Genomic DNA, 15,154 nt, shown 5'->3' with positions numbered 1-15,154 from the left:
CAGCAGGAAGGTCATCTCCCTGCAGGAGCGTCTCCTTTGGGCGGCAGCTGGCCCAGCACGGGCGACCCTGAGGTCAGCTGCATGTTTGGCCAGAGCCATCAAAGCATTTGTCGCTTGTAATGGTCAGTGGGCTGAAGGCACATTGGCCCTTCAACGTGATGCCAGTGTGCCAACTCTTTTGGGCATGTTGGTTTGCTTGGGGTTGGACTCTTTCTCTCTCTCTCTCTCTCTCTCCTTGTCTGTAATGCACCATCCATATGCATAATGAGGGAGGCAGTCAGCGCAGCTTCTTCCTGGGTTAGTTGCAGCCGTTTCTTGCAAACCCTGTCAGCCCAAGGTCCCCGCAGTGGCATCAACCTGTCTCATTGGGGTTTTATAGTGGATCGCAGCTAAGGCTACTATGATACATTGCAGTTCAGCTGCACAAGGACGAGTTAATCTTTCCCCAGCACCAGTGCCCATTGTGCCTGGTATTCCTGGACATCTGCAGAGGACTTTTGCAGCCCCCACAGTTCTTTGTCCCACATTGTAAGAGTAACTTCCCCCTTAAGCTCCTCCTCTTCATTTTTTGCTTCTGGAACAGGGAAACAGCCAGTATTAAATAACTTGGTTGGGTAAGTGACTGCAACCCAAATGGCTGGGAAATCTCTGAAAAAAGCTGTGAAGCTAGGACCTGTAGATACATAGGGCTGGGGTCCTCTCATCATCCTCACAAAAAAAAGGCAGTGATCAGTAATTGTGAAGTCCCTGGAATCTTCCAGGCATCAGGGCCCACGTTCTTACACGTGATCCCCTTGCTGTAAAGTAACAGGAAGGTAGGGAACTTGCTGAATTTTCTATCCCTTCAAGCTTATTATAACCAGTAATTTGGCAAAAACTCACCAAACTGAATTGCATGGAATTACTTGGGGGGGGGGACCCTGTTCCTCTGTGACTGAAACACAGTATTTCAGTGATGTCTTATTCAGTGTCGCCCAGGAAAATCAAAACTAGCTGTGACCAAATAAAGGGAAACTGTCTCTGGAGTTTTCAGGCACTGCCACCCATCTCTCAAATGACAGTGTTGTGTGTGAGATGGGATAAATGGAAAACTCTGAATGTCTCTCTGAGTACATCCAGGATGTCAGGATGTTTTGCACTATTTTGCAAGCAAGAATTGAAAGTGATTGTTCACGTGAAGCTTCTTCCTTTTCTCTGACCTCTCTTTCTTTAGGCTCTTCCTGTTGAAAAGCAATGTATCTTTGAGTTAAAACAAGGCTGCCTGGACGAGAAATCCTCCTTTCTCTCCGAGGAGATCACCAAGTAGCAAACTGGATTCAGCTATTGACTGTGATAGAAAATTTAGCCTCTTATTTCTGTTTTTCTTGTTTTATTGCCAGTCCTCTGTGACATTTGGACTGATAGAGAAGACTATGGGAGCTGCCTCTGATTGTAAAAGGCAGCAGAGAGCCAGGGGAGAGGATCTAGAAAGTCATTTTGGTTTAAGCTTGAGAGGTGCTGATTGCAGTTCGAATCAGTTCAGCGTTTAGTGATCACTATGTTTAGGAGAGGCTTGGTGCAGTCTTTTTGTGTGTACTCATGTCCCTGCATGCTTTTTCATCTTCTGAGAAACATCATGTTCCCACCCTCCCACCCCGTGTCTTCTGCCACATACAATGGGCACATTAATCCTGCTTTCTAGGCTTTAGTAGTGTTGCTGTCTCCATATGTTCAAGAGTGGACCTAGAATTCATGACATTCAAAATATAAAAAATCATGTGATTAAGAGGAAACCAAAGTGTGTGTGTGTGTGGTGGGGGGTTGTTTTTTTTTTCCACTAGAGTCATGTTCTCAAGTGCTTCGCTACATCCATGACCACTAGGAATGTTTTACGGTTTAAATTAAAAGCTGAGATTCTTGCACTGTGTTGAGTGAAGCAAATGTTGCTTAGAGTGTATATTGTAATGCACTGACTATTGGTTGCACTGTTCTTGGATCTTGGGCCACAAGGATTTTCTTTTTGTTTCTGGTGTCTAGTGAAGTGTTTTCTCTGAACTATGGGTGAATCGCTTTCCAACCTCTGGAAGGGCTCTGGCCAGAAGGAGAGTGAACCCGTCCTGCCCAAGAAATCAATTGCTGAGGATGAAGTCTCCGGTTATGGCAGTATTAATGCTACTCCCTGTGCACCATGCTTGGGCATTGCAAGTCGGGGCTGCGTCAACTGCCCAACATGCCAGGGAACGGGAAGAATCCCCAGGGGTAGGAGATTCTTATACATGGTTGGTGGTTTTCAGCCTTTCCAAACCTCTATTTCAACCAGATAGCATCAGCTGCTTCTGAGTAACTGTGTGCACAGTGTGGAGGATGGCATGCTGAGACCGGTTATCTCTGTGGATGATGCACCTCTGTGCCAATGAGGAGACAGTGGGTTCTATTTTTGGTTAATTAGCTCCAAACCCAGGCTCCTGACAAGTTGTCAGTCCAGTCCCAGTCAGCAAAATGGTTGTTGCTACCCTAGACTGAAGCAGATTTTGGTTATCTGAGCTCCATCACTGTATCTTGCTAAATGCAGTAGTGTCTGTATCACAAAGTCTGATCAAGTCTAAACTGCTGTGCTTTGCCCTGCAGCCTGATGTGCTTTCTTTGCTGCTTTGCCCAGTCTGATGGCTCTAACCTGCACCTCTTCACTTTCTTGCAGGGCAAGAGAAGCAGTTGGTGGCTCTGATTCCATATGGTGACCAGAGGCTGAAGCCCAGACGAACGTAAAGTTCTGCTTTTTCTGTTATCTTACATTTTCTTGCTATATTTGAATAGATGTAGTCAGAGCTGACCCTAGCGGGGTGCAGGGCCCGGGACAAATCAGCCTATGCGGTGCCCCTTTAACACTACACGAGGCTGTGGGACCCCCTCAAAGGCAGGGCATGGTAGTGCTGTAGCAGTGAAATTTGGTGCCTAGGGCCAAGCAGATCCCGCGTGCCTTGGATGAGCTGCTCTTCAGCGGACATGAAGCCAGTGGCACGTGGTGGGGAGGCAAGCGGCTAGTCACTTCCGTGGCACGGGGCTGAGCCACCAGCTCCAGGCAGGCCCAATGGGAGGAGCCACAGCCGCTCTGCCTGGCTCCATGGGGGCCCCCCCAAAGCACGGGGCCCAAGGTGGTTGCCCCGATTCGCCTTACCCAAGGGGTGGCTCTGGATGCAGCTTAGGTTCTTCACATTACAACAGAGATTCTGTTTTAAAGGATCACTGAAAGGCTGATGAGTCTTGGGTGCGGTGCCAGTAGAATACCTGTACTGTGACGGTAGGGAGTTGCATTCTGAGCTGTAGGAGGGAATGTCACTGGGACTCTCAGCTGGCAGTTCTGTTTGAAAAGGTGCCTTGAGGCCTTTGACCAGTGACAAGCAGCATGTCACCGTGTTTGAAACCTGTTGCTCCTCCTCCACAATAAGAGTGCTGCTCCACAAGCCTGTCTAATGCATATCCCATCCCAGGCCCTTGATACCTGAGGTCCTGGTGCCAACCTAGCATGAGCTGGTTTCTGTTCTTCTACATGAAGCCAGGCTGCAGGACACTCACTGCTATGAAGGCTGGCTGTCTGAACCAGGTGAGCCATGTCCCTCTGATGCTATCTTGCAGGAAACTGTATGTGTCACTTGCGGTGGTGATTTGCCTGCTGATGTCTTCTCTCATCATATTCTTCCTGTTCCCTCGCTCCATAAACGTGCAGCCTGCAGGGCTGAATGCCTCCTCCATTGCCTTCGATGCAGCCATTTCCAGTATCATCCTCAACATGACAGTGAGTTCTCAAGCTGGAGCTTACAGTGAAGTTAAGCTGAGCTATGGAGGGGTTGGAGGGCAGCAGAGTCTCATCTTCATCTCCCCATAGCTAGCGACAGAGAAATATTCATAACTTGGCTCAGTTATAAGTGTCCATTCCAAGATTTCTGAAGATCAAATGGGATGGGGGGGTGGGGAGAGTGGCAGGTCAGGAGTGAGTTATGTCGGCAGAACTACGTGCAGTGAAGGAGTAGAGATTGTTTCAAGTCAGGAGTCAGCTGTAGAATGGAGCTAGTTGAGGAAGCAGGCAAGGCTGGAGTGGCAGGGCAGGAGTGAGGTGCTTTCGATAAAGCCAAGTTGAGGGGGCCAGGAAGTGCTGTCTGGTAACAGTCAGCTATGCAGCACATTCTAGCAGTCATCCTTAGTCATCCTTATCTGTGCATTTTTCCTTGCAACCACTTTAAAACCCAGCCTGGCCATGATTGTCATGGAATGGGTGCTGAGGGCATGCAGTTATCAGAGTAGGTAGGGACCTGCCTAATTTTAGAAAGCCCAAGTGCTTTTTAAACACGCTTTTTGATATTTAAAAATAAAACCTCTGGAAAAATGCCAAGCAGAAGGGAACTGTAGCTAAGCTGTGTATCTGAGGATCTGGGTTTGAAAAGGACCCTGTGCTCCAGGGCAGTGATGCAGTGATTTCACAGGGACATAATGATATGCACTAGAGCAGGGGCGGGCAATTATTTTGGGCAGAGGGCTGCTTACTGAGTTTTGGCAAGCCATCGAGGGCCACATGACAGGCAGCCCTGGGCAGATAAATATTAATTTTCTAAATTTTTTAGGGGCCCCGCGGACTGGATAGAATGGCCTGGCGGACCGCATCTGGCCCTCGGGCCGCATTTTGCCCACCCCTACACTAGGGTATCATTGTGGCGTTGTGTGTTTGTTAGCAATAGCTTTTTTATTAGCTTTGATGCACCATGCTTTCCCATTGTTGGTCTTTCTTCCTAGAACATGTTGAACATTACCAACAGCAATTTCTACCCAATCGCTGTCAGTCAGCTGGAGATTGAGGTTTTACACCTGACCCTGGTGATAGGAAAAACTAGCATGAAGAACCTGCTGAATATGGGTCCTTTGCAGAGTGGCCAGGTGAACCCTACTACCTCTTGCTGATGCCTTTAAATACCTGACTGATATTTATCACCCCTGGATTGGGGATGGGGAAGAGTAGTTCCACTCTGCTTCACTCACCATCTCTCCATTTATTTGGGGGGTGGGGTTCACTTCTGTAACCAGCCACCACACACAATTATTTGTGTATGTGTGGCTGAGTTGGGGTCTGAGAGCCTCAAAAGATCTTGATTTATCTTTTTAATCTTTATGAAAATCATCTTATTGAATACAGTCTGTCTAAACAAACTGCTTCTCTGCTCCCTCTGCATGTTCTCATTAATTTGCCGGAGCTTAGACACTGCTAAGCAAAAAAAGGAAGACAAGCAACTGATGCTAAAGTGTTGGAGAATTTGAGTGCATCTGGGCTCAGTGCAGGTACCTCAAATGGTTGTTAAAGTAGTTGGTGTCTATCCACACAAGCTCTCCAAATACTTGAAGTGGTATTGGCACTGTTACAGCAGCATTAGGCTGGAGTGAGTTCTGGGAATACTTCTACCTGCTCCAGTTCATTTCAAAGGCTTGAGTACTGGTATAACCCCATCCATCTTGTGCCCAGATCTGCAAATCTCCAGTGCTTTTGTTCTTTGGAAATATGTTTAACCAGGGCAATAAAAGTAACTGGGGCACTGAACTCTCCCCAGATGGGGATCATATTTGGGTCTAAAGCAGGAGTGTCAAACTCACCCCTCCATGCATGCTAGATCTAGACATGGCAGTGGCAGCAGAGTGAGTAGTAGTGGCAGCAATTACTTGACCCCTCCTCTGCTGATGGGCTCCTGACCTTGGATTTCAGTGATAGGCCTTACCTGCAAATTACTTCCATGTGTAAACAAGGCCTATATTGGCTTAAAAATAATGCCTATAGGTAAATTAGCGCAGGGGTACTCAACCCCCAGCCTGTGGGCCAGATTCAGCCCATGAGGCTTCCCAAAGTTTCGGAAATTTGCTGGAGGATGGGAGAGAAGAGCAGTGGCAATTAACACTGTCACTGCTCCTCCAGCACCAAATTTCCAAGCCCCAATGGGCCACATGACATGGTCCTGCACCCAGGATTCCACCTGTATGCACAGGAGTGGGTAATGAAGCCCCAGCAGGTATGTACTGGGCCAGGCTGGCAGGGCCCGATCCTGCATGTGTCAGGGTAGAGGCAGGCAGTGGAGCCCTATCCAGAATGCATGGAGATATGGGCAAGGCAACGAGGCCCAATCCTGTATATGTGGGGCTGGAGGTAGCAGGGCATGATCCTGAGCACATGGGGCCAGGATTGGGATGTTGGGGCCTAATCCAGCCCAGGGTGGCCCAGGGGTAGGGTGGTGAGCCAATCCTATGCAGGACCTTAGACACCATGTAGTACTGTTGATGGTAGGCTTACGTAGAGTTTAGCTTATAATTTCAGTGGCGTAGTTTGGGATAGGGATCATCCTGCCTCAGGCAGGGGTTAGACTAGATGACCTCTGGAGGTCCCTTCCAGCCCTACTTCTCTATGATTCTGTGTGGAACTGGGGCCCAATCCAGCATGTGCCAGGTGAGGCCCACAGCATGGTTCTAGCCCCTGGACTCATCCCACACCAATCATCCATCCCACGGAGCAAAAGGTCGGACACCACTAAGCCAACGCATCTTTGAATACAGACAAGGACAAAGTATTTGTGTGTATCATTAAATGCTGCAGGGATTTGAGAAGCGGCAACCAGCTTTTTCCTATGAGATTCAGTCTTGTGGTGCATAGTTGACTGATGAGATTACTGGTTTATGTTCAAACCCTGCAGAGCCCAGAGCAGGAGCGCTATTTGCACTGCAAGACTGTAGAGAGCCATCTTTCAACCAGCCATTTTTTCTACCCAGTTCCTGGGCAGAATTATTGTTACTGTGTGGGGAGGTTTATGCTGTGTGGACCAGATGGGATAATCAGTAATTCTTTATTTTATCGCTGTGGGCTATGCCTGGATGTGGTGAAGGTACTTACTGCACCACTCCAGCTAATTCTTCTGTTTCATTTTAGATATATTACATGGTCTCCAATATGATAACGGATAATAATACGTAGTAAGTATTTTCAAAGACTTCCTTTCTTGGCTTTGGCTAGTGAGTAGCCATAATTCTTTTAGGTTTGTCTTCATGGAGTTATTAGCATAGTTCACATATCTTGTCTGTGGAGGGTGTCACTGAGAACATGTTCTCTGATGCATGTAATTGGTTTAGACAGAAATCCAGTATTTCCATTTTTAATTCCTCTCCCGTTTCTTCTGTGTTGTTTGTTTCCCAGTCTTTCACTGACTTCACTGTATCACTTACAAATCTAACATCTCCCCAGAGTAATAAGTTTCTTCTCACTCTGATGCCTGAGTCTGATAATACCTGAGGTGCCACATGTGTACAATTAAATGCAACATGTATGGAACCCCTCTGCCCCCGCAACACCTCCCTGTGAAACAGCAAGTGGCTGCAGCAGGGGCAGCTTTTTCACAGGTGTCATGATGTGGTCTGTTTTCTGGAGTGCCTGACTGGGGGTCAGGCATTGGTAGAGCTTCATTCTCCCATCTTATACTGTTTGATGCTGTGGGGTGGCAAGGGAAGATCTGTGCCACCAGTGCTTGTTGGTGTAGCTGTGTTGGTCATTGTGTAACTAGATGGCGTGAGGCTTATATAGCAATGTCATTGAAAGCTGCACATGCAGATACAGTCATGCCCATGGGATCATGTTCCTTCCAGGTGCTTAGGGTGGCTGGAATAAGATAAGCTGGCATAGCTGCATCCACCCTAGTGCTCAGTGATATTGGCAAAACCTTCAGAATACAGATCTGGCCAGAGAGACAGCTGAAGAAGTGCCTTCTCATTCCTGGGCTGTTCTACGGAATAGATGGTTGACAACAGCGCACTCTCATTAATTCTCTTTTCTATCTCACAGCAACATCTGTACGTGGACCAGAATCAAAGTCCACAATATTCTACTGCATATACAGTAAGTTTGTCTGGTTAAAAGATAATCACTCTGAACTGACTTATGCCCTCAAGTACTTCTCATGTAGCTCCCCTGAACTTTGCTGTTCTTGGTAACCATGGTCATTTGTGGCTTTTGTTAATCATTTCCCAGTTTTTCAGCAACTGGGGTATGTGTGCTGGTGTGTGTACATGTGATAGTTGTATGATTTTAAAGGCCTGAGAGCCATTAGTTCATGGAGAGGTACCCTGCTCATACCCACAGTGTAGCTCCAGCAGTGCAAGCAAAAAGAGCTGTGACTTATACCAGGAGAGCAGTGCAAGCAAATCAGCCTGATGGACAGCCTGCGTCAGGAAAGGGAGCAGTTGTGTCAACTGTAGCAGGGAGAGTGACTGTTGACCTTGTTCTACTCCCTGAAGGAGAAAGCCTGTTGCCTGAAAGGGGTGGGGGAGACCGACTCAGCCTGGTGCGCAGGGCCTTTAGCATTGTAATGGAGATACTGGGAAGGTGCTGTATGATATGTGTGGTGGACTGTAGCAGGGGCGGGGAGCTGCCTGCAGCCGGATGAGAGCAGGCTGGGGTCAGCAGCTGCTGCAGGTTCAGGCCGGCAGCGGCTCTAGGCTCTTCCCAGCGCTCTGCCTGTCTCCACCCCAGCCCCGGATGCAGTGGCCCTGGGAGCTGCTGACGCCAGCTGCCTGCACCAGGGCACAGTGCAGCCCAGTAGCTATAGGGAGCTGGCATCGGCTGCTCCTGGGACAGCTGCAGCATGAGCTGGGGTGAGCGGGGACAGGCAGAGCCCCAGGGGGTTTGGGGCACGGTGCAGCCCAGTGGTTGCAGGCAGCTGGTGCTGGCAGCTCCCGGGGCCGCTACAGCTGGGGTGAGTGCCGAGCCCTGCACCGCCCAGGGCTCTGCTTGTCCATGCTCACCCCAGCCCATACTGAAGTGGCCCCAGGAGCAGCCGTCACAGGAACCTACCCCTATTTCTTACGTTATAAAGTAGGTTCGCTTTATGCAAATTCTATTTATGCAGCATTCTCCAGGAACGCGGGTACCAAATAAATCAAGGGAAACCTGTAGCTGTACGTGCAGCCTTAATATAAATCAGTGCAGGATGAGAGGCTGCCTGCAAACTAGGCACCTGCATTTAGGCTTTGATGTTATAAGTGACTTGGAGCTGCCAAGTAGAGACATATGGGTGGCTATGAAAGACTGCAGGAGAACTTCTCTTGAAAATCAAATCCTAGCACATGAAGTTGTGGATCCATGGATTTCAATCTCTGTAAAGTAAGCTGGGTTCTTCTCATTCTGCTTTTCAGGGGCACTCTGACCTGTTCCTATCTGTGCCACTCGGAGCAGCTGGCTTTTGAGAACTATCAGTATGTGGACTGTCGAGGGAATACAACGTCACCTCACCCACTTTACCATGGCCCTCCCTGACAGGGCTGGGATGGTGGAATCGCTGGAGGCCATGTTCTCCTGTTGCAAAGGCAAGTTGCAGGAGAGGGGTGCCAACTCCTAAAGCTGCTTTCTGAGCCATTCTGATTGAAGCAGGACATGGGACTCTTTCCTGAGAAGATACTTTCACTCTGCCACTGTCTCTTCAGCAGAGACTCAATGGATTTGGTGAACTTGGGCCACGTTGCTCCAAGCTTGCAATTCCCATTTCTGTGCCTTATGGTGGCCAGTGTAAGTAGAGCACTCCACATTTGGGAAATAGCTGCACTCACTGGTTGAGTGCAGGCTGCTGGACCTGCAAAGTTAACCTGTGCCATACTTGCTTTTTGTGCAACCTATCAGTCAAATCAAGTTTTGCTATTTCCCTGCCATATTGCATCATTGTGTGTGTGCCCTTAATTAAGCATAAAAGTAATACACAAAGGGAAGGTGTGATACAATTCCTCTTGGACAAACAGCACCCACACTTAGTTCTGAAGTGCCAATTGCGCTTTCTATGTGCAAGTGGTAGCAGTGAGTTATAGTGGGTCCCATACACAGGGTAAATAAGGGTGTTGATATGTGTTTGTCCAGTCCAAGACCATGAGTGAGTGTAGGTTTTGTGAGTTTTTAAAAAGTAAATTCATGCTCTAGTTTTTCCTAACGCACAAAAGGGATAGCTTCACAACGGGAGTCATGCAGTCCATGGGAGCCCCGGCTTGTCTTGTACCCATAATTTTGGGAGAGTTTGTGCTGTGTTGGGTGGGGGCCTGTCAGGCATTCTAAGCCCAGCAAAGCTAGTTTCCTGCCTGACTCTGGCAGCTCCTGTCCTAAAAAAAATAAACAGGTGAGGAAAAGTGCACCCTGACCAAGGGAAACTGTTTTATTCAAATACCAGGAAACAACACTCACTCTTCATAGTTTGCCCTGTGGGAGAAGCAGCCCTAGCAACACATCTTTCTTATAACTCATGTTATCCTTTTGTTCTCTGTAAAGACCAGGGGCAAGTAAGAATACACAAACACCCCCTGCCTGCTAGGCCAGCATTCTTAGAATGGGCAGTTTCATCCTAAACACAACAATTATACCTGCAGGCCAGCACATTCCCTGTATCCAAGTTTTGCTAATGCTCCACATGTTCTGACTGGCTGGATATGGAATGTTGGATACATAATCTCCCCCCTCACACCATGTTTTAATACCACTCCAATTGAATGAAAATATGGGGAAAATGCAAGACAGTCATTGGGAGACCTGAACTCTCGTGTCTCCAGCAAAGACTTGTTTGTTCCTAAACATGTTCACAAAACCACCACTCTCCGCAAAGAACCAGAGTGCTTCTGGCATCAGGAGGGCCATTGGACCAATGCAGAGAAGTAGACCAGTGCTGCCCACTGCTGTGTTGCCAGAGGACAGCATCATTCAACAAGCAAGTTCACCTTTTGGTATGTGCTCCTGAGTGCTTCAGATGGGCCACTGAAGTGATCTGAAAACAGCAGTGGGACAAATCTTACCCCCCTTGGGGATGAGGAAGAATTGCATACTGTTCTGAATACATTGCTTGCCTGTTTCTTCTTTTCTGTTCTCTCTCTTCATGCTTGTATGTGCTAAATCAGAGGTCAGCAATGTTTTGGCAGCAAGGGCCGGAGCTTGTGACTATTCAGCTGTTGCTGCTCCCATGTCTCTACCTCTCCCTCCTCCCACTGGCCAACTTCCTCTTTGCACTCACCTTAGTTACATATACCCAGTTCCTCTAGGGAGGAAAGCACAGATACAGCCCTTCATCCATTTTGCAGGGGATGGATGACATGGCACAGCTGCATGCCAGAGATTCCCCGGGGCCAAATAGCACCTCAGCGGGTGCAGGCCATTGGTTGCCCACTCCTGCGCTTAATGATTGCATCTGCTCTGATGTCCCTGCCTCTGGCATGGAGTTTCTGTGCTCCAACGCTACAGTCTGCCATGTACCTGTCCTCCGGGTCAGTATGTTCTTAAATAAAGAGGGCATTGTACCTAAGTGTCTTCTCCTTGTATTCCATCCAGGAAGAGCACACACTAACTGCTGAAACTTCCTTAGCCTGATGAAGGGTTTTTGAACCTGAAAGCTTGCTTAATAATTGTTTTCCAACTATTTAAGTTGGTCTAATAAAAAATATCAGATTCACCCAAAGAACTTTGTCTGCCTATGTCCTTAGACCAACACTGCTACAACCTACACCCTTCTCCTTGTATCACACTCCTGGGGTGAGCAGTCTTGCTCACAATACCACAGTGACATCTGCTGGTCAGCATGATGTGAAAGTGGGTGGCAAGGTTTAAATAAGGTGGAAAGCAAGACCTCAAATCCTGCCTTGGCCACCCCCTCCAACTAAAGGCAGAAGTATGTTGGGCACCAGAGCCAGGTGGCATTGATCGGGTGCAACTGCAACAGTGACAGAATAGTGGTAAGGAACTTGATTTGAGGGGGAAAAACCCAATTGCCTGCAGCACTAAAATCCATAGGGGGCAGGGCTCAGCCTTGTTGCACAAGTAAATGCTCTAGTATGCTGCCAGAGAGGTAGCCAGGGGAATAGCTGCTGGAAACTGGAATCCTCTTAGGGTGGCAGTCAGCTGACAAGATCTCTGGCAGCTTCTGGTCTTGACTGCCTAAACATTCCCCTGTGGAGAGATTTGTTTGCTCACACCGAGGCCCTTATGAAAACTCTGATAAAAAGTTTGACTATAGGTAGCTGTTTTTGCTCTTTGTGAGCTTCAGAAACCAGGTCAGTGCCAGAGCTGCAGTAGCTGCATGCCCCCCACCTTGTTACTGAATCCAAGACAAGGGGCTCTTTCCCCATGTTGAATGTGGAAAAAAAATCTCATCTTGGATTTGAGTAAATATGGTGTTAGGGTTAGTGGGTCAGGAGAATGGCAAGACCCCAGCTGCTCTGTCAGCAATTCATGGAGGAAAAAATACGTCAGTATTGGACAGCGGCAGCAGATCTCCATCCCAGTGCAGTAAACAGCAACACTCCCAAGTGTGCAATGTCAGAAGTCTATCCCTTTCACAAACCAGAGGAAAGTTCTTCACTGCCTTGTGCTTCCCCCCACAGCAGAGTCCTGGAGAAGCTCCTATGAGTTTGTACCCTGTAAGTCAGTAATCTTGATCAGGGAAGATAGAATGAAACAGCTTCCAAGAAATCTCTGGCTCCCTTGAGGAGAAGTATGAACAAAATTAAATAACAAAGATAATGTGATTCCTAGCTGACTTTAATTAGAGCATACTTTGTTAAATATGGACTTCAACTGTCCCTGTATTTATTATCCATCTCCTTGGATTTCTGTTCTACCATGTTTCAGCATCTGAATAGGGGATACCAGCTTAAATTTGACCTCAGTTTTTAAGATTCTTGCTTCCTTAGAATTGAGCTTGCCTTTTTCTCAAGGCACTGGGTCTTGCCTGGCTGTGGGGAGTGCCTCAAATGCACTAGTAGGAAGGGTGAAATGAAGTTACAGACCCAAGGTTAATACAGGTGGTATTGGCTCTATAAAAAAAGACTGCACCCTTCTTGGTGTTCTGCGGGGTGGGAAGAGTTTATTTTACACTGGGGCTATTGCCTACACTGGGAACGAGCTAGCGCATCCTGTGAGGATCTGTTCATGCTAAGGCTTCCTTTGCAATGTTAGACTTTGGATGCGTCTGGATCTCCTTGGTGCTCAGAGGTGACTTACTAGGTATGGCGTCTTCCTGCACAGTTAACTGGACAGCTGTTACCATTGTTGTAGGTATTGTACAGTCTGGAAGGGTAAAAAGAGAATGTTCATTACCATGTTTCTTCCCAACAAAGATAGAAAATAGATGACTATTTAAAACCTTTTTAAAGTGTTATTAATTTTTATTAAAACAATTTTAAGTGTGTAGGATTTTTTTAAATAAGAATGTTGGTTTATTTTGTTCTGTTTTCTTAGCACTTAAAACTGAACTTTAGATGAGCTGGAATGAGTAACAGATGGTCAATCTTCTCTTTTCAGCTAGAAAAGTTTGATGCAGAACTAAGAGAAGTGCTGGATGATTGTTTCCTGTGTTTGACAAAAGCCCTAACATGGCGACGCAGCCAGTCTGGGCCCAGCAGGGTATAAAAGGAGACTCCCCATGTGATGAGGAAGCCAGATTTTCCTCTGCTTGCACCTTCATAGTTTCATAGTAGCTAGGGTCAGGAGGGACCTGAACAGATCATCTAGCCTGACCCCCTGCCACATGTAGGAATGAATGTTGGGTTCACAAGACCCCAGACAGGTGATCATCTAACTTCTTTTTGAATTTACCAGGTAGGGGCGAGGACCACTTCCCTAGGAAGTTGGTTCCAGATTCTGGCCACCCGAACTGTAAAATATTGCCTCCTGATCTCTAACCTATGATACCGGTGTGGTATCTGTCCAGGCAGGACCACTCACCATCAAGGCTTCCACCCAAGTCTCAGTTTGATGCTGTGGAGACTGCGGCTTGCAAGTTCCTTCCAATTATGGCCAAGTGAGGGAGTGCCTGCAGTGTGAGTGGTGCCTCCTTGTAGTGTCCCTCAGAGAGAAGGCAAGAGAACTACAGGAACATCCTCCTCCATGAGGCATCTGAAGCATCCTCCACCATGAGGACTTCATCGAGTCAGTGCCGGAGGAGACCTCCAGGACTGGAGAAAGGACTGCCAGAAGTGGTTCTAGAAAAGGAAGAGACTATAGACTCTCAGGAAGGCAGAAGATGGAAGCATCTCTGGCAGCAAAAGAACGTCATCATCCCCATCTGCAGTGATTTGCCTGGAGAACAGATATGGAGTGCTAGCAACAGAGGAGGAGGAGAGCATTCTGTTGATGGAAAGAGGCCAGGAATCCCCAAGGTGGGAAGGATCAAGACCACTATCACAAAGAGGAAGCAACAGGTGGAGAGACTCCCTTCTGTATGGGATGGAAAGATCCATCTGCCAGCCTGACCTTTTGTCCCAGGAGGTCTGCTACTTGCCTGAAGCCTGGATCCAAGATGTCACGGAAGGATTACCGAGACTTGTCAGACCCTTTAACTACTATCCAATGATACTGTCAAGGGCGACCCTGAGCAGATCAAGAGTGACTACAGGGCTCTGAGTGCAAGGGTGAAGGGGACAGGGGCACAGGTGGCATTCTCCTCTATCCTTCCGGTCAAGGGGAACGGCTGAGGCAGGAGCAGATGCATCCTACAGATCAATGCATGGCTGTGCAGATGGTGTCACCAGTAAGGATTTGGTTTCTTCAACCATGGGATGTTGTTCCAAAAAGAAGGTTTGCTAGGAAGAGATGGGATCCACCTGATGAAAAGAAGGAAGAGCATCTTCACAGACGGGCTTGCTAACTTAGTGAACAGGGTTTTAAACTAGGTTCACCAGGGGATGGAGAACATGTACAAATTCATGCAATGCAGCCAAGGATGTTGGCTGATGTGATTGCAGAGCCTCTGGCCATTATCTTTGAAAACTTGTGGCAACTGAGAGAGGTCCCAGATGATTGGAAAAGAGCAAATATAGTTCCCGTATTTAAGAAAGGGAAGGAGAACCCAGGGAACTCTCTCTGCATCACATTGCTGTCTTTCAAAAACTTAATTTTGCTGGGAAAATTAAAGCTATTTTAAGATAAGAGCACAACAGCAGCCTATAGCACTTTATATTAACTCAAGACCGTTGAGCACTAAATTGCTGTCTTCAAAGCTTTGTAAACTAAAGGTGAGCTGTAGGCCCCTGTATGGAAGTGACTGGCCCTGTAAACTACCATGTAGAAAAAAGAAAAATCCCTTCTCCCTGTTGCTGTGGGATTGTTCCCTACAGTATACAATCTACATGGGCTATGGGA

The 15,154-nt window shown here is 47.6% G+C and overlaps 2 protein-coding genes across 4 annotated transcripts in view; one reads left to right on the top strand and one right to left on the bottom strand.

Annotated features, from left to right (window-relative positions):
• Positions 1-11,485, top strand: part of TMEM106A (transmembrane protein 106A) — a 12,248-nt gene extending 763 nt beyond the window's left edge. The window contains exons 1-8 of one of the 3 annotated variants that reach the window (XM_025200728.1): positions 1-72; positions 2,017-2,238; positions 2,678-2,741; positions 3,613-3,772; positions 4,765-4,905; positions 6,932-6,975; positions 7,838-7,891; positions 9,187-9,307. In XM_025200728.1, the coding sequence (XP_025056513.1) occupies positions 2,037-2,238; positions 2,678-2,741; positions 3,613-3,772; positions 4,765-4,905; positions 6,932-6,975; positions 7,838-7,891; positions 9,187-9,307 (786 nt within the window). In that variant the 5' untranslated portion in view covers positions 1-72; positions 2,017-2,036. Of the gene's footprint in view, positions 73-2,016; positions 2,239-2,677; positions 2,742-3,612; positions 3,773-4,764; positions 4,906-6,931; positions 6,976-7,837; positions 7,892-9,186 lie in introns of those variants that run through there. The other 2 variants (XM_025200729.1, XM_006020973.3) reach the window with 2 other exon arrangements.
• A 1,083-nt stretch (positions 11,486-12,568) lies between these two features.
• Positions 12,569-15,154, bottom strand: part of LOC102379761 (atherin-like) — a 9,099-nt gene continuing 6,513 nt past the window's right edge. The window contains exon 5 of the mRNA XM_025200736.1: positions 12,569-13,081. The gene's annotated coding sequence lies outside the window, so the exon portion shown is untranslated. The remainder of the gene's footprint in view (positions 13,082-15,154) is intronic.

The sequence above is a fragment of the Alligator sinensis genome, unplaced genomic scaffold, assembly GCF_000455745.1.
Source record: "Alligator sinensis unplaced genomic scaffold, ASM45574v1 scaffold161_1, whole genome shotgun sequence".
Lineage (NCBI taxonomy): Eukaryota > Metazoa > Chordata > Crocodylia > Alligatoridae > Alligator > Alligator sinensis.
This window is presented reverse-complemented; position numbering and strand designations above follow the sequence as displayed.